At 40.6% G+C, this 20,322-nt stretch overlaps 2 protein-coding genes across 2 annotated transcripts in view; both read right to left on the bottom strand.

Annotated features, from left to right (window-relative positions):
- efhd2 (EF-hand domain family, member D2) overlaps positions 1-20,322 on the bottom strand; it is a 54,427-nt gene that overhangs the window by 9,364 nt on the left and 24,741 nt on the right. The gene's annotated exons all lie outside the window — the stretch shown is intronic.
- LOC310989127 (voltage-gated potassium channel subunit beta-2-like) lies at positions 633-19,617 on the bottom strand (the record flags this gene model as incomplete). Its single annotated transcript, XM_083976038.1, has 15 exons — positions 633-722; positions 1,015-1,103; positions 2,504-2,624; positions 3,329-3,423; positions 4,672-4,792; positions 4,995-5,080; positions 5,658-5,744; positions 5,862-5,905; positions 6,285-6,329; positions 10,854-10,898; positions 11,148-11,227; positions 12,415-12,452; positions 12,598-12,641; positions 13,498-13,829; positions 19,567-19,617. 15 exons carry the CDS (start codon positions 19,615-19,617, stop codon positions 633-635), a joined length of 1,368 nt encoding a protein of 455 aa, XP_083832164.1.

Consider the following 20,322-nt stretch of genomic DNA (forward strand, 5'->3'; position numbering starts at 1 on the left):
ATTAACAACATTTAACATTCAACATAATGTTTAAGTGTCTAAACTCATGTGTGGCAGCCTATAAATAAATACATGTCTTGTACTGTATCAACAACTTTATGATCAGACATACTGCACTGAATGTATCCAATTGGCACCATCCAGATTAACAATCCAACTAAATGACCCACCTTCAGTTCAGAACCATGGAGCGTACCACACCCCCATCGTCGTGGTAACAACAAAATCCAACAAAACAATGCAGAAATGAACGCTGTTTAACATGCCAGTTGTTACTGCAGTGAAAAGGCTAATATATTATAATACAATGATTGGTGAGCAGTCGGCTTGATTGCACAGTGCAACGAGTTACAGACTCTGCAACATGCTGAGGAAACAAGACTGTGTAGAGGAGTGGTCGGCTGATTGCTCAGTTGATTCGTAGAAACTAATACTTTGAGGTGGCAACAAGTGCGATTGCGATGGTGATGAAAAAGGCAGAACGACAGTAGAGCAGCTTGGTGGAATGAATGATGTCACAGTTTTTGCTTGTTGTGTCTTTTTGGTTCAGAAACTGACTCCAGATTGTCCACTTGTCGTGTCGCTGCTTGTTCAGAAGCAGAGGACAGTGTAACAGTTCATTACTGCTGCTTCTAGGATCTGAAGTCCTTCTTGATATAGGGCTTGTTTCCCAAGATACCGTCTATCTCAGATACGACGGACACTGATAACTTTGGAAGAACCTGTGAAGACAAGGGAGAACAGATCAAACAGACCTTCACTTCTGGGTGAGGGGGGCTCCAGCCAATCCCAGCTGACACAGGGTGAGGACCCTGGAGAGAACCCAACCGGGAATGTGGAGAACATGCTCCAGACACAAAGGCCCCACCTTGAGACAACAGTCAGTGCCAGAACTCCAGGCAGACCAGAACTAAAAGGCAACAGTGGATCATATATGTCTTTGGTGATAAAACAGACATTTGTTAGCAATTAATGTCATTGTCATGAACAAATCAGGTGTGTGTGCTCTCTGACCTGTATTGCTCTGATGTTCTCCGTCAGCTGGTCGATCCTAGAAGCTCCAAGCAGCACAGAGTTCACCCCCTCATTCCTCAGGCACCAGGCTTTTTGGGGAATTTCCAACACAGAAGGAAAAGGTGAAGACAGCTCCATCAGCAGCCATTGTTATTAAGTCTCAGGAATCCCAACAAGCACAGGTGCACGCATGTATTTTCTTTAAAGGAGACATATTATACACCCTTTTCCACAAATTAAAATAGTTCCCAGGTGTCTTAAAGACATGTCTGTGACATGCTTCGGTCAAAATCCCCCAAGGTTCAAACATCACAGCTCTTCTCATCCTCTCTAAACAGCTGTTCAGAACGGCTGGTTTCAGTGCCTGTCCCTTTAAATGCAAATGAACCACTGTTTGCCCCGCCCCTTCTACTGGTCCCAGGTAGGGGTGGGATTATGCAAATTTGAAACCAACTAGAGCAGGGGTCATCAACTATATTTGTTGAAGGGCCAGAATCTTTCTCAACAGACACCTTGGGGGCCGGACATTCAAATAGGCCGAGATTGAAATTAAATTGACGTCACTTTTGCCATTCATGTGTAAGGAGTTTGTCATTACAGATATCCTAAATTGCAGATATCCGTCAGTGAATTACAGATATCTGTAACTGAATTGCGACAAGTACTAATTCCAGTTTGAGATATCTACAATTTGATTCTGACTAGTCATAATTCCAGTTCAAGATATCTTTAATTCACCTCAATTAAAGATATCTACATGTCCCTTTTCAGATACCTTCAATTAAGTTTTGACTATAGGTGAAATAACGTTGTAGATATCTGTAACTAGAATTATGACTAGTCAAAATGACGTTGTAGATATCTCAAACTGGTATTCGTAATAGTCGTAATTCACTTACAGATATTCGTAATTCACATAGCAGATATCTGCAACTGCAATTGTAGATATCTGTAATGACAAACCCCATACACATGAACGGCAAAAGTGACGTCATTTGTCCTAGGAAGAACGTAGTTGTGGTTATCTGAAATGACAATTGTGGATAGGAAGAATGTAGTTGCGCATATCTGAAATGTTCTTTTTGACTCGGCAAAACTGAATTACAGATATCTTGAATAAAAAATCCAACTATTCAAAATGTAATTACGACTAGTCAGAAAGACGTTGTTGATATCTACAATGTTAATTCCGGATAGTCAAACTTAGCTTTTAAATGTTAAATCTGCTTGCCATAGGGAACAGCTTGTAAAACCACGTGGATTTTAATCTGAAAAGCCTGAAAATTACAGATTTTTTTGTCAATTCTTACATTTTGGGGGCCGGAAGGTAAGACAAAAACCCAAATATATGTTAAAGAGCCTTCAAAAAGTGATGGTTCCATAATATGTCCCCCTAAATGATTATACATGCTAGGACACAAGTGTCAGGTATTCCACTGGGGAAAGTAGAAGTCAATGTTGGCAACAACAGATTTCAGTTGTGATTTACCAATGGCCAGTTGGGGCAGAGTGCAGCCCAGTCGCTCAGCAACTGCATGCAAATCCTTCAGTTTCTCCTGCTGGCGGTGTCCCTCCTCACTCAAGATCTTGTCCTTCATCCACTGATAACCCTGTTACACAGCACAGGTCTGAAGGTGAGACAGGCTCTGACCACAACAAGAGAAAACATGCTGGATAATCCTAGCAACAACACATCAGTCTTATGATGTAGATACATGCAGCTCCCATGTCAATAAATCAGTTTTCTTTATTTTGAGCATGATGCAGGTTGTTCCAGACTGATTCTTCAGTAGAGAGACGTTCCAATGAAAAGCCAGGTCTGACATCTACACTAGCTACTATGACTTGTATTTCTAGTATGCTGTTATGTCTCTATTGTGATTGCTGGTGTGTAAAGGCAGCTTAATGAATGACGAAGATGAGGATGAGGATGTATCATGAATGAATGAAACCTCAACTGAGGCTAAACAATCCAATATGTCTATGAGATCCAGATTTTATTAAAATTACACCAAGTCACACGTCTCAACATGACAAAGATGTTTCATGTCAAAGCATTGCAGCTTAGGAAAACACATGCAGATGGACAAATAACTAAGAAATTCAGATCAAATTTCAAAACAGTCAAACGCACTGCAAGTAGTGTGAAAGTGTCAAAAATGCTCTTTAAGAAAGTTCCTGTTTCAGCCCCTTTGACAAGATCCATGTCAAGTTCAGATGGGTTCTTCCCTGGACCATGAACACTCCCTGATGGAGGTGATGGAGGATGTGACACAACAGCCTGATATAATAAAGAGTGGAGGAAGTAAGTTACCTTCAGCGAGGCCCGCGAGTGAGGGGGGATCCCACTGTTATACTTCCCCGAGATGATCCCACATGCCAGAGGAGACCAGGTCATCGCTCCAATACCTGCAGCATTCAGTGACTGCTTTACTGGCAATGTTAAGGACTAACAAACAAACAACATCACATCTAATGATACAGTAACAACTCCAGTACCCGAGTCACAGTGGTCTACACTCCTGGTCAGATATTACATTAATAGAAGTGAGAGCTTACTAGATTGTTTAGAGAGGTAAAGGATTTTAAAACTATTCAAAAGTACATTTTATAAAATGTACGCAATGAATGCAATACGCTTCCGTACTATTACACTGCAAGGAAATAAAAGCTCTGTTTCACCTCACTTCAGAGCTGTAGTGGAGTCAAAAAGAGGATATTTGTCTTTATTGTAACAGTTCTCAAATAAACATACTTTGTTACGTACCAGTATTCAATGAGTCAATAAAAAATATTTATTCATTTGTGGTTAAAGGGATAGTTCACCCAAAATTCAAATTTCACTCATTATCTACTCACCCTCATGTCAACTAAGAGCTGTGAGAATTTTCAGAGTCCTCCGTGCCTTCTCTGAGTTACGGGGGGGTCCGTGCAGCAGTATTTGTCCATATAATGGTTGTCAATGGATAGCAACTTTCTTCGTCCAAAAAGACACACCAAAAAACATCCAAATACCTCCATACTGCTCGTCTGTAATGTCCCTCTTGTATTGAAGCCCCGAATAAGTCTATATTTTAAGCTTGTTTGTAGCGGAAGCTCCCAGTGTCTCAGTTCACTGCTCTTCCTGTGTCAGTGCAAATCTGACAAATATGACCGGCGGAACAATTTCTCATGTCGGGGCTTCAATACAAGACGGACATTACATACGAGCAGTATGGAGGTATTTGGATGTTTTTTAGTGTGTCTTTTTGGACGAAGAAAGTTGCTATCCATTGACAACCATTATATGGACAAATACTGCTGCACGGACCCCCCCGTAACTCAGAGAAGGAACGGAGGACTCTGAAAATTCTCACAGCTCTTAGTCGACATGAGGGTGAGTAGATAATGAGTGAAATTTGAATTTTGGGTGAACTATCCCTTTAATCATGATTAGCTATGAACACTACAGTGACTGTGATTGAATATGTAATGTTTTTTGATTGATTGATTGATTGATTGATTGATTGATTGATTGATTGATTGATTGATTGATTGATTGATTGATTGATTGATTGATTGATTGATTGATTGATTGATTGATTGATTGATTGATTGACAGCCCTAACAAAAACACGTAACAGTGATGAGGAGTGTGAGGTTTCAGTGATTCCTCACCGATCTTGTGGAAAAGGTCCGGGAGCTGCACCTCCACCTTCTCCCTCTGGAACATGTGATACTCGGCCTGTTCACAGATGGGCGGGATCTGGTTGAACTGTCGTGCCACAGAGTAGGCCTCCTATAGGTGGAGAGAACAGTCAGTCAGTATCTGTGCACGATACAGGCAGGTCTGTGCTGGTCCAAGATTCTCCACCTGATCCAAAACCTCCCAGGATACACCAGGATCATCTGAACCAGAGAGGACAGAGACATGGATTAAAAAAAAAAAAAAAAATCAAATATAAGATGAGTTAGACTTTGAGACTCCTGTGTGAACTCACCATGATCTCCATGGAGGTCCATCGTGATGTTCCCCAATACATGGCCATCCCGTGGTTGATGACGTGGGTCATTGCTCTCACTGTCTCTGCCAAAGGAACCCAAAGATTCAGCAAACGTTACAGTGTCAGTGTTGCTTATAGAAGGTCTGGCTTTTGTTTGGAATGACTTTTCCAAATTAGTTGGACATTTCGAAATTTCTTAAGCACACCCATCATGAACATCAATGATGGTGTTACATACTGTAGTAACCCGAGTGGTTGACTTGCATAGCAATAATACAGACGTCGCATACGGTGTTTGCTCTTTTACTAACAGTTGCAGCTACATACACACATTAGCCAGCAGGCGGAACATCGCGGGTGCAACACAACAGGTGTGCCTATTTTACCAGGGTGGGGTAACACCAGCCCTCTAACGCAGCAGAGAGCTCCATTCACTCTGTAACACATAGGCTTTGAACAACAGAGTTTGTGACGACTGTCACAGCTTGTGATGGTTCCGAGAATCTGAGATCAGTGGATCCAGAACATAGTCCTGAAATCTTTGAATGATCTCAGATGCCAAATAAAGTTTTCAGCACAGTGACAAGCACTGACTGATCTCAGATCTGTATGTTCAACAGCACAGATAAAAAAGAAATGAGGATATTGAATACAACTCACCTTCTATTGGTGTGTTTGGATCTGGTCGATTTGCAAAGATCACATCTATGTACTCCAGCTGAAGTCTCTCTAGTGATGCTCTTAGACCTGGCTCATAAATGACATATTGAATATAATATATCTAGCATCTTGAAGGAGGAGACACATGAACAACTTTAAACTTATAAAACAATAATCAGGTCACATAGGTCGTTCAAATCTCACCCTCAATGATGTGTTTTCTGGACAGTCCTCTTTCCATCTCGGCCCTAAAAAAGAAAAGTCATGATGTTGCATCTCAAGACAACAACTTTTCAAACTGGTCACTGATGTACACATTAACACAAAGCATATATCCTTGTGTGTGTGTGTGTGTGTGTGTGTGTGTGTGTGTGTGTGTGTGTGTGTGTGTGTGTGTGTGTGTGTGTGTGTGTGTGTGTGTGTGTGTGTGTGTGTGTGTGTGTCTGCTACTGCATTATCATTAGTCATAAACCAGTAATAACATATTTAGACTATATTCAGGGCATTAATCCTAAATGAGCAACTTTTTTATGATTTTTTATTTATTTTTGTTCATCATGTGACAGCTTAGTTTGTGACTGTTCCTCTGTGTAATTCACTGTAGTCAGAGACAGAGATGATACCTACTTTCCTCCCCAGAAGATTTTGGTGGTGATGACTAAACTGGAACGCCTACATGTGGGAACAGATAGAAACATAGAAATTACACTGTTATCAAATATTGTAATGTTTCAATGACAAAAATATTTAGTATTGCCATATTTTGTTTCTTTTGATGGTCATTTTTTAATTAGGGCCAGAACATTAAAGTCATTATCCATCCAAGGAAAATTCAATATCATTCTACTGATTCACGCTGACATCATGAACCAAAGCTGCATTCATATCAATAGAAATACATATCTTCTATATTAATAAAAATGACATTCTATCTCACTCAGAGACAAATCAATAATTAGCTTTGGCTTAAGCTATTGTCAAGAAAACTATATTCATCCAGGAGAAATCATACATATACAACAAAACACCAGTATGAACCTTATCAAGGGCCCAAACATCAGTACAGGGACATTTTTGTAATAAACACCACATCCTTGGGTGTAATTATGCACTTGTGTCTTCTGATACCACTACTACACAGATGTGTAGTAGATCCCTGTCAGAGGACCTCACGGTCTCTTATGGATCTCAGTTCATGTCTCTGACGTGAATGACCACATGAATAAAGAAATAATACCATCTTCAGCTAAAACTGTTCACTGTGAATATTGTTTAACTCATTGTGAAAATAGAGAATGTTTAGAGATCTGGATGTCCTACAGCCAAAGTTATTTTACACCTGTCAGTGGTGTAAAATAAAGATACATTTGCTGTCCAATGGAAGCCATTTGCTCCATTATGTCAGACAACATGTGGTCAGAGTTAGGTTCACATCTTCTCCCTGGATCACCTGGATCCTTCTCTCAGTGACTGCTGCATCTCTCAGTTGTCTTTTTTTCTTCCCTTGTAGATGAACTTTTCCTTTTCTAAACAAGGGGGCCGGATGTGAATTATGTATCAACTACTGAAATGTGTTTCACCCCATTGGGGATGAGCTGTTGAATTAAATATATTCAATTGTTTTTTAGGGTCCGGGCAGCGCAGCTGACAGGACACTATTGTATTCCTAGGAATTCTTCTTCTTCTTTAGGGTCCGGGCAGCGCAGCTGACAGGACACTATTGTATTCCTAGGAATTCTTCTTCTTCTTCTTCTTCTTTCTTTCTTTCTTCTTCCAAGGAAGTCATACTTCCCATGGGCGAAAACTCACCAAACTTTGCACAAAGGTTCAGTCCCATGTCAGATTCACTCAACTCCAAGGACATGTGCCCCCCCCTCCTAGGGGGGGCACAATAAGTGTTTAAATTTAAAAACTTTAAAAATTCCTACCAAACCAACGGTAGATGCTACAGTGTTGAAACTTCACCACAATGTAGCCTCAATACTGCTGAAACTTTTGTCCACTTAAACTTATTACAAATTATGAAGTCCATCACTCTGTTTTTTTCAATAACTGTAAAACTTTTAAAATGTATCTCCTCCCACAATTTTTGCTCAATTGACACCAAACTTGCTACAGAGCATCTCCAGACCGTCCTCCACAAAACTTGTTTCTCGGATTTTTGATTAAGCAAAAATTGAGCCTACAGTGCATGAAAACGTTTGACTGTAAACAGTACTGTAAACATATACCATCAAATTCTTGATAAATACATTTTCAATCTTCCTGAAAAAAAATGACAATATTCTGGAGTCATGGTTGATGAAGTTTGGCAAATATCAGAATTTTGTCTCAAAAACTGAATTTTCTAGAACATTTTGAATTCTGCTCTCATGGGAACAACTGCAGTCAATGTGAGAGTGGAATTTATAAACATCATATTTTCTCTTATGAAGCAAAACACTTATCATTAAAAACAAATCACCAACATTTCCATGCTGTCAAGATGCAATTTATGTATTATCAGATTTTTGTTTAGATGACTGAATTATTGACATTTTGACCATTTCATCACAACAGCTGCCCGGGCACTGACTCACCTGAGTGGATAAATGAAGCTACACAGCAGGTCTCACTACCAGCCAATTAGCTCAGTGAGTTAGGAGCTGGTTCTTGGTGTCAGAGATTGTGAGTTCGAGACCCAGCAAGGGTGATGATGATGATGATGACGGATCAAAATGTCACATGTCCTTAAGCTGTTTTGCTGTCTAAATGCAATTTATGTATTAACAGATTTTTGTTTAGATAATAGAATTTCTGACTTTCTGAAATCTGCCTTGACAACAGCTGCCTGGGCACTGACTCCCTGAGTGGATAAATGAAGCTACACAGCAGGTCTCACTACCAGCCAATTAGCTCAGCGGGTTAGGAGCTGGTTCTTGGTGTCAGAGGTTGTGAGTTCGAGACCCAGCAAGGGCGATGATGATGATGGTGATGATGACAGATCAAAATGTCAGTTGACCTCAATATGAAACACAAGACAATTGTCCTAATGGTGGCATCACAGCAAGCCTCTAAATTAAAAAAAAAAACAAATAGCTTGGACTGGTCCATGCGCGAAGGCTCCTAACATCTTAGACTCATAGTAGATGTTTGACAAATATCATTATTTTACCTCAAAAACTGGTTTTTCTTTTTTACTGTGGTTTCAAATCTGCCTACACGACAGTGAATGGCTTACTCAATTTGTGAAGCCACTGTTGATCTGCCACTTGTCAATTAGCTCAGTGCGGTAGACAACGGTCTTTGGTTCCCGAGGTTGTTGGTTCAATCCTCAACTGATGCAAATTGAACATTATAAGGTCAACTGTCTTGTCTTCCTATTCTCCTGTTTGTTACTCAGAATTGCCTAATTTTGCCCAAAAGTAGCCCGGACCCGACCCATCGCTGCGCAGCAGCTATAATCTTCTTCTTCTTCTTTCTTTCTTTCTTCTTCCAAGGAAGTCATACTTCCCATGGGCGAAAACTCACCAAACTTTGCACAAAGGTTCAGTCCCATGCCAGATTCACTCAACTCCAAGGACATGTGCCCCCCCCTCCTAGGGGGGGCACAATAAGCGTTTAAATTTAAAAACTTTAAAAATTCCTACCAAACCAACGGTAGATGCTACAGTGTTGAAACTTCACCACAATGTAGCCTCAATACTGCTGAAACTTTTGTCCACTTAAACTTATTACAAATTATGAAGTCCATCACTCTGTTTTTTTCAATAACTGTAAAACTTTTAAAATGTATCTCCTCCCACAATTTTTGCTCAATTGACACCAAACTTGCTACAGAGCATCTCCAGACCGTCCTCCACAAAACTTGTTTCTCGGATTTTTGATTAAGCAAAAATTGAGCCTACAGTGCATGAAAACGTTTGACTGCAAACAGTACTGTAAACATATACCATCAAATTCTTGATAAATACATTTTCAATCTTCCTGAAAAAAAATGACAATATTCTGGAGTCATGGTTGATGAAGTTTGGCAAATATCAGAATTTTATCTCAAAAACTGAATTTTCTAGAACATTTTGAATTCTGCTCTCATGGGAACAACTGCAGTCAATGTGAGAGTGGAATTTATAAACATAATATTTTCTCTTATGAAGCAAAACACTTATCATTAAAAACAAATCACCAACATTTCCATGCTGTCAAGATGCAATTTATGTATTATCAGATTTTTGTTTAGATGACTGAATTTCTGAAATTTTGACCATTTCATCACAACAGCTGCCCGGGCACTGACTCACCTGAGTGGATAAATGAAGCTACACAGCAGGTCTCACTACCAGCCAATTAGCTCAGTGAGTTAGGAGCTGGTTCTTGGTGTCAGAGATTGTGAGTTCGAGACCCAGCAAGGGTGATGATGATGATGATGACGGATCAAAATGTCACATGTCCTTAAGCTGTTTTGCTGTCTAAATGCAATTTATGTATTAACAGATTTTTGTTTAGATAATAGAATTTCTGACTTTCTGAAATCTGCGTTGACAACAGCTGCCCGGGCACTGGCTCACCTGAGTGGATAAATGAAGCTACACAGCAGGTCTCACTACCAGCCAATTAGCTCAGCGAGTTAGGAGCTGGTTCTTGGTGTCAGAGGTTGTGAGTTCGAGACCCAGCAAGGCTGATGGTGATGATGACAGATCAAAATGTCAGTTGACCTCAATATGAAACACAAGACAATTGTCCTAATGGTGGCATCACAGCAAGCCTCTAAATAAAAAAAAAAACCAAATAGCTTGGACTGGTCCATGTGCGAAGGCTCTTAACATCTTAGACTCATAGTAGATGTTTGACAAATATCATTATTTTACCTCAAAAACTGATTTTTCTTTTTACTGTGGTTTCAAATCTGCCTACACGACAGTGAATGGCTTACTCAATTTGTGAAGCCACTGTTGAATGACACTTGTCAATTAGCTCAGTGCGATAGACAATGGTCTTTGGTTCCCGAGGTTGTGGGTTCAATCCTCAACTTATGCAAATTGAACATTATAAAGTCAGCTGTCTTGTCTTCCTATTCTCCTGTTTGTTGCTCAGAATTGCCTAAATTTGCCCAAAAGTAGCCCGGACCCGACCCATTGCTGCGCAGCAGCTATAATCTTATTCTTGTAATTTTAATCAGTTTCAAATCTGAACAAACAATAAACACAATGTGTCTACCTCCATCCTTTCTTCTTTATGATACTTCCCAAGACGACTTCAGCCCTAAAGATGGAAAGAGAGAGACGATGATGATGATGATGATGAAGGCTACGCGGAGACACATTATAGTATTAGGTGTGACGTCACGTACTTAGAGCTGCCCACTTGTCCTTAGATCACCCAAGATGCATATTAATACTAGGCACATGAAGTGGGCCCATGGCAGCTGCAGTCTGATTGGTGGATTAACATCATGCATTTAGCTACTGTATGTGGTTCAGTCAAACCAGGTGTAGATGGAGCCTTACTTACTTTCCAGCACTATACACTTCAGCCGTGTCAAAAAGGTTGATTCCACTCTCATATGCCGTGGTCATCAACTCCTCTGCCACCTTCAGCAGCAGATTTGAGACAAAGAAAGATGAGTAAAAACAAAGACCTGCTGTCTAGGCAAGGCAAGGCAATTTTATTTGTATAGCCCAGTTTTACAGTTTGTCTCAAAGGGCTTTACATGGCATCATAACAACATCCTCTAGTTGAGAGATTCTTCAATATGTAAAACAGCATCAAAGTGCTTCACTCTGCTTTATATACAGTACTGTTTGAGCCACAATGTTTGCCATAGGTCCAACAGATCAGATCTCAACAACTATTAATATGCCATATCTATGCTATAACCCAATGACTCTGATGATTATTTTTTGTGGTTAGTAAAAATCTAATAAATTATTATGATCAGCTTTGTTTTTGTTTTTGTGTATGGATGGTGCAGATACTGTATGTCCCTGCCAGTATTTTACGAGGGCAGAACCATCCCTGAAAAACATGGAACTCTTTGGCATCCACAGAAGTGTCTTTGTAAGACACTGTAATAATTCAACAGAGTCCATGTGCATCAGGGAGGGACATTTGAGTCTGGGCTGAGTGGTGAGGTCTAAAAACAATCTGTGTACATTTACCATCATAGACAAACTGATCTTAAAGGGATAGTAGCATTTTTTTAAAAGTGGGGTTGTATGATCTACAAATAGCCCCTAAGTACTTTAATTGCAGTAGAAGACTCTCTGCACTCCTCCCGTTAGCAACGCCAGCCCATAATAGCCCTGCCCAGACATTTACAACATACAGTGTTGTGAACAGACCCAAAGAAACGGCCTATTTTTGCAGCCTAAAAGAGGTTTTACCTGAAAAAAAAATACACAGTTCCATTGTTCGCTATAATATAATTTTTTCCAACCCTTCAAAGTGCAGGAAAAACGCAGTTTTTATTTGGACCTAACTCACGTATCCCTCCGCCCAGGGTTAGCGCCCACCGATGGGCTGGCGTTGCTAACGGGAGGAGTGCAGAGAGTCTTCTACTGCAATTAAAGTACTTAGGGGCTATTTGTAGATCATACAACCCCACTTTGCTACTATCCCTTTAAATGTCAAACAGTATTTCAACATGTTGTAAGTTTAAAGCTGAACCCAAGTGAACACTTCCTGAAAGTCTTGTCATTCACACTGTTAGACCCTGTTAAACCTGAGACTGGATTACAAGAGACTGTCCAGGTGCAGGACTGCAGGTGTCCTGTCCTACCTCAGCTGTTATCTGTCCTCCAAAGGTAACCCATGTACCTGCACAAATATGAAATCATTATAATGTGTTAGAGTGTTGCAACAGAGGATCAAGGGTCACAGCACAATACTAATGAGGAAGGAATTGTTAGGTTGTCAGTTTTTTCTCTACAGTATGTGCTCCCATAAATAGTCATGATCTTACCTAATCCAAGACAGGACACCCTGAGCCCTGATTTTCCCAGATTTCTGCAGAGGGGGAAAAACAGCGAGCTCAACAACAACATTTAATTACAACTGTTTATCAAAATAAAAAGTATTAAGTGATGCAATTTGAAAGCAAAATCCCTGCATCAGATGAAGCCTGCCGACAAACAAGGTGCCCACCAAGGTGCACTACTGTACAGATCTTCACTGAGCAGGAGCCAAGGTAACATGTGGATAAATAGATTTCCTCCAGCTGCTCGGGGACACAGTGTGGGTTGTTGTGCATTAATATGCATGCATACATGATATATCTACATTTGTACATATATACATTGAATTTATATTATATATAAGTTATATATATACAATATATAACACAAGTAATTTGCATGGAACCTATTACTCATGGAATAACTCAATATATTGGCATTCAAGTCTAGATCATACATACAGATGTGCTTCTGTAGGCCTATGTGCTGTATATTACATTTTAGATGTCACATAAATATACATCCATCTCATAGTGAATATGTGTTGATATATATATATATATATATATATATATATATATATATATATATATATATATATATATATATATATATATATATATATATATATATATATATATATATATATATATATATATATATATATATATAAGCTTTATTACCAACATCGATTAGATATAGGCTATATTTGATTTAATATTTCATGGCTGCAACATTCTATATTTGTGTCCATAAACACATTTTTTGTTGTTTTTTTGTATATATAAACTTGTATCTTCATTAACTCAGGTTTATTTGATAATAATATTGGTGTCATACAACGACATATAACCTAGGAACTAGCTATATGTCATATATGTGCAACAGTATATATGGCCTGGGCTTACCTGTAGATCATACCAGTGGAATAAGACATGCTTTCTCTGAGTGACACATGGTTCATTCTGAGGAAATCCTCCAGGTTTTTGAGTTGAGCAGCTGCACGAACCTCTTTCAGCCGCTGAAACTCAGCTAACTGGCGACTGCGCTGCTGCCGCTCTTCCTGCTCTAGTGCTTGTTCAGACAGGAAACAGCTCAGGCCGCTGTGCACACTGTCGCTCATGGACGACAGGGACAGTATCTTGCCTCCAGGGCCCCCACTCCCACTGCTGATGCTGCTGCTTCGACAGATCCCACCGCTGCCAGGCTGAGCCCCTCCACTGCCCCCTGGCTTGGGAATCTACAGGATGATGACAAAACAAAATGGAACTCCAAATAACTACAAGTAAATCACCTTGTCAATAGCTGGCATGAGTGAAGGGCTTGGAGGTCTACAGAGGAGAGGTCAGTGACATTCACTCTTGTACATTAAAGGTGTACAGAAAAGAAAATTGAATTTGAGCCCACTGTGGGTCTTAACATAGTGTAATAACTCATCTATCAGACGATGTAGCCCAAACTTTGTGCAAAATTCTATTTTCGAGTAAATCTGGGATGAAAGTGGGGTAGTTTTATGCGTCACGTTGCTCACAATTCATCAGCCACTGATATTGGATCAGTCATCCGTCAATCAAATGTCGGAGCTCGGTCTCGCCCCAAACATTGAATATCCCGCCCGCTCGATAACGACCAATCTAATTTGTTTTCCTTACTCGGGTAAACTCGTGTTGCAGCTCGTGGAAGGAGGCGCGATAAACAGGACAAACGGACATTTCTGAACACCTTTAAACAGACCAGTAGATTTTCGAAAGCATTAATTTAAAAAATAAGGTGAAACTCACAATGTCTAATCTAATTTCTAGGTTGGATTAGATATTATTGGAAAGAAAGAAATTACAAACAAAGATGGCAGAATCAAAGATGGCATGTGGCAGAGAGAGAGTGTGTGTATATTTGTTCAAGGCCAAGTCAGAGTGTAATTAGAGAACACTAATCTATCTCAGGTTAAGTCACAGTGACAGAACTGTGTTGTCGCTCCACCTGACTGACTGCTGTCAGGGTGTTTGCATAGTTAGACATACCAGGCACCAGTACGACAACATCCATGTCTGCATCTTCTTTGACTGCTCTCCAACAAGGAAAAGCCAAATCAATACTAACTCATATTTGTATATCATCCATTGCTTTCTTTTTCTGACTGGAATCTTTTCTTCTTCTTCTTTGTTCACCAAAGTTGAGTAGAGGTATGTTGCCACGGACAACAGCAGCAATGTGCAGTGCTGCTCTCACATCCAGCTCATTCACTACATACAGTATACTCTCACTTCCTGACAGACTGAGGCCATGAAACACAGACAGACAGAAGGTCAACACCAAGGTTGTTTCTTAGCTTTTTGTGGTTGTAAATACAACTTGTAGTTCATCTGTAGCACAGCCAGGGAAGTGAAGGGATGTTGTAACCAGGTCCCTCCTGATTGTAAATTATTATTGAGGGACCTCATTATCAAATGTTAACACCCTGTGAGCCTGTCATTCAGGGTGCGCAGGAGGTAGTGATCATGTCCCAGAACAGGGCTTACTGGCCAATCAGGTCCTTCTTTCCTTTTCCCCACAGCCTCTCCAACCCCCTACTTATCAGAAACAGCACTTTCTGACTGTCTGATTAAACACTGTGCATTGCTGTGCCATGCTGTGCTAGGTCTGGTAGTGGTAAATCCCAGTGAGCTGCTGTAGTTTTATCTGGCTGTGCAGCTTCTGTGTTGCTGAGGAGGGAAGTGTTCTCCATTGTTCTCCTCGCAGAGTTATTTCTCTTGTAAAATCATCTGGCAGGTTTAGTGTCATAGCCACTGGAGCTAAATTTAGGGAGCTGGTTGTTGGGTCTGTGAGTTCATCTTGGGGCCTCAGACATCCCTAAAAGAACTGCTGATATGAGTCACTCATCCAGACAACACTTCATCTACTATGTGCATTATAATCACAGCTGTCTCATGGTCTCTGCATTATTGAAGCACACTAAGTAATTCATATGTGAGTGACAAATCATATGTGAAGGCCAGATGTGCTTTGTTTTGTCTGTGTGGATGAAAAGATGAACATGCACACATGCACGTGACAGTGCTGTTTGAAGCAGTGCAGGGTCCATACTCACATACAGGTGCCTGGGTGGACATCTATGGTATTGTGGCATGCATGAGGGTCATTCACTGTGGGGAGACACACCACTGTTGGCTGAAGGAAGAATTGAAAGACAAGATAATCCTTTGAGAATCGTCTCACAATTAACTGAAGTATCTCTGCTAATTTGTTCAGTGATGCTAAATGATGCCGATACACATGGTGAGGTTGTATCAGTGTGATTCCACGGCTCGGAGGGGAGGAGCCTCAGGATGGGAAGGGATAGGATGTGTTCTTCTTTGTGCTGGAGGAAAGGGCGTTGGTTTTCCACATTTTTTGAAGCATTTGGCACACCAAATGCTTCAAAAAATGTTTAACTTTTCCTCACCCTGCATTCATATTTGACTGAACAAAATGGAACTGTTTTGCTATGAAAGTCATCTCTTGTGTGTATATACTAAGGACAGGAGATTCCCAGTTAGAAAAGCCCCAGTCAGTTACATGCTGCATCTGAAGATTTAAATAATTCATATCCACACTGCACCAGTTGTGTAATACACAGTTTGTTCTGGAAACACAAGTGAACGTAATTCATATTTTAAGCCTGTAATTACAGGACGACAGGACAATGTGGAATGGATTGAGATCAGCACCAGACATCTTTACCGGCTCTGGGTGGACATGGTCAGGAGGGTTAGAAAGAACTTGTTTAAACTTTTAGTTTCTCTGTCTTGGAAGCAGATTGTTCTGTGTTTCTAACCAGCATCATACAGAGCACGATGCACATGAGTCCATGTTTATCTCTCTAATACCGGCCAAGAAGCCCTTTATGAAACTTATACCAAGGACATTACTCATTGACCGTAAAAAACATGTTTTGATTGTTAGAGTACACACCATTTTATCACAGGGCTGACATCCCTATGACAACCACACATTCACACCTACGGACACGTTAGAGACTGTGGGAGAACACAGGAGAACCTGGAGAGAACCCAGATCAACTCCAGCCAGTAAGGCAGCAGAACCTGCTTCTCACTAACCACTGGATCAGCATGCTGCCCTGACTGCTAAACATCTCCATCACATTTGTACTGCACAGTTTAAGCTTCCTTTTGGCCTTTAATCATTTAGATGCTGTTTCTGAGGATTTTATCTCTCTTTATTTTCTGTTGTAAAATGAAATAACCACAGTCAGAGACTGTACGAGATCTACGCTACAAAGAAAGTAGAGAAAAAAAAAGTCCTAATATCCATGTTAGTATGAGTTTTAAATGAACCATAACAACACAAATATAATATGTCATTCTACCAGTAGAGCTATAGTGAGTCCACTCGGTCATTACTTCCTCCTTTAGTCCAGTTTAGGCTCCACACATCACTAAATAAAAAGTGTTGTTATGAGAGGTCCACTGCCGACAGTCACGTGACTTTATTTATTTAAAGCAGAAGTAAGTTATATATTTGTGTTAATATAAGTCTTAAATAGTTATATCTTCCGACAGCAATCACTTACATAGAGTGTTTGGTCTGAAACACGGGTCTGTCAGTCACTCTGCTCTGCTCTGAGCTGAGGAGAAAACATTTATCGTATCCTACAGTTTTTATCCAATGAGGAGAGAGAACGGCATGCAGGGCTGTGTGTGCAGCCAAGGGATGCGCCTGAATGTGGCGACGTAGGGACGAGGACTGTTATGGTGTGTTCAAGGAAACTCGTATTTTTCCGACCGTGAAGTCGTACCAGTTCGATCTGGTACGAGTTCACCGGTCGGAAGTTACGAGTGGCCGTTATAGTGACTTTCACCGGTAAAACAGGTCGGAAAAACACGAGTGGGTTGCCTGGAACGCTACAAAGTCGTAAGTTGTGACTTGAAGCTGTAATTTACGATTTCAAAAGCCTGCCTGGAACGCAGCATTAGCGAAAACGACCGGACCACTTACTTCTGCTTTAACTTCCCTCCACATCTTACTCTTTATATGACAACTATTAACAGTCTGTGTAGTTTACACACAACTGTTTACACCATGGGAATAAATAAGATGGAAACAACTTTATCAGAGAAACTGTTTGCTCCTGTTACCCTCTTGTTCTTGATTCCCTTTTAAAGCAGTAGTCTGGTTTTATGTGGAGTAGCCAGGTTCATATCGTCTTATAAAAGTGGAATTGGATTGAATGTGTAGAAATAAACTTGAAAAAAGTCTTCACTGTCATGGTAACTGAATATTGTACTGTATATGTAATTATGTTAATGTCTATACAATGTGTCCAGTTATAATGTACTAGGACTACAGATGTAATTTAGCAATTGCGCTAATTCTGGCATATTAACATTGATGCTAACAGCTAATATGTTGATTCATGTGCATTGTCCTAATTCAATGAACTCAATAAATGAATGAATATGTTAATAAATAAAATAACAAGGTGGTTAACAGTGAACGTTCATGGATTAGAGAAACAAACTGCTACTTTCACATCGAACACGGCTTTAGTCATGGCCTTTTGTATCATCAGTCCACCTCCATCCATCACCACACCTTTCTTTTTGCTCCTGTCATAATAACTATGACCAATAGACAGAGCCGGTTCAGACCTCCATGGGGCCCTAGGCAAAATTCTGCTAAGGGGCCCTCCTAACTGAACCCCAAAAATTTTCAACAGTCGCACCTGACACGCAGTGTTTCCACGCATCCCCCCTTTAAACGTATTGCAGTGTTGGTCTAACTAAGAATAAATTCAGAACAAATCAAATCAAACTAAATGTAACAATGCATGTAAACATGTTAATGTTTGAAAAAACTCACCATTAAATAAATCTCTAGATAAAGCTACTATTAATTCAGCTCCATCAAATTGGCTGCACTTGTTTTACTTTCACTTCAAATGTAGGTAATAATGTTTATTATTATATAATTATTATTATTTTTAGCACCATTGTCATAATATTTCACAAGTTTTGTTTGATTCTGCATCTATATTTGCATGTAGGCTATCCAAGCAAACAAAATTCAATCTTATCCATTGCTTTCCATTTTGTATAAGTGTAGATGTAACTACACTACAACTAAAATTATAGGAGCCAGCAAGACGCACACAGAGACCGGGGTTCACCCAGGGCCCACCGCCCTGTTAATGCAGGTCAAGCACGGACTAGTCCCTCCCTCCCACTCTCCCACCCGGAGAGGAGAGTTACCTGACTGCTGTTCCTGCAGGTCATTGTCAGCTGTTTCTTCCCCCTAATTCCCCGAGGGATAACTCCGCTTCATCGTGGCGTGCTAAACGCTGTCTTGCTAGGCTGATGTGCTGGGAATCCGGTAGGCTACACGTGCGCGACGGACGGTCACGTCGTCAGTTTTTTTTTTTTTTTAACGGGGCCTCTGCTATTTTGCGGGGCCCTACGCAACGTGCGTAGTGTGCGTATTGGGTGAACCGGTACTGCCAATAGATTTCATCTCACAACACAGTGTAACCACGAGTTACCAACCTAATCACCTGCTTCACCAAAGATGGGCTCTTTCATTTTTTATAACCAGTACATGCTAGGAGATCTATTAACACAGATTATATAACCTTTGATAAATACAGTCTACAGTTGCTACTCCCTCCATTTTTCTAGACTCCTGGCTGCTCTAAAACACCTACACCAGAGAATCCCCAGCCAATCAATAATGTAGGAGCCTCCTCCTGCATCCTGATGACAATGATGGAACACATCATCCAGCTACTTTCAATCAGACTGAACAGAAACAGGAAAATACATTAGGGAACCAAATGCCAAATGACCCTGGTCCACCACAATCTCCTCTGTGTTACTACAGGATATTTGTTCCCATAATCAGTAGCAGGCTACCCCAAACATGGCTGGTGTATCCATGCAACATGAATCTGTCCAGCCACATCCCAACCACTAGCAGCTACTCACCCGACTGGTTGGAGTTCGGCCGATGTAGGGGTTCTGGACCACACTGCTCATGGTGGACCTCGGTGATGGCCCGATGTGTGTGTTTGGCTCGGTCTAATACCAAGCAGAGCTGCGTCTGGATTGCTTTAGAAGTAGTTGGTGAAGGAGTAGATAGGGCTTTCCTTTCCCTCCTACTTGGTCACACGGCACACAAAGAGCCCTATCAGCAACCCTGTCTGCACTGCAGAGGACAGAAAATAATCTCACAAGTAAATTATTTATCTTGGCACTAAAACCAGCATCTGCACTAAAAGCTTGTGATTGTAACAGCAGAAAGCTACAACTCTGCCGTCCTGCCTGCTTCAACAGGAAAGTGTCTTTATTAAAAGCACTACTACTACTACTGCTGAGGTACAAAGTACCATAGGTGCAGATGTGTATATGGTGGGGACATATGTCCCTGCCACAGTCAAGATGTGATGATAAACCATTATTCTTAGCAATCTCTAATAATTGTAAAATGCCTCACATGGTTAAGTAGTAAAGTCACAGCACATGTTCAGATGTGTGTGTGTGTGTAAGACACCCTGATGAGGAGGAAACAGCATGTGAATGCACCACTAGAAGTAGCATGTGTTGGAACATCATAGAAATAAAATAAATGGAAAAGATTTGGAACTATGTAACATGCGTGCATCTTCTCTTGCTTTATATTTGATCCTTCACTGTGATCATCCTGCCAGACCTCTGGAGGCTGTTCAAGCCCCCGTCAGACTG

The sequence above is a fragment of the Trachurus trachurus genome (genome assembly GCF_905171665.1).
Source record: "Trachurus trachurus genome assembly, chromosome: 7".
Classification (NCBI taxonomy): Eukaryota; Metazoa; Chordata; class Actinopteri; order Carangiformes; family Carangidae; genus Trachurus; species Trachurus trachurus.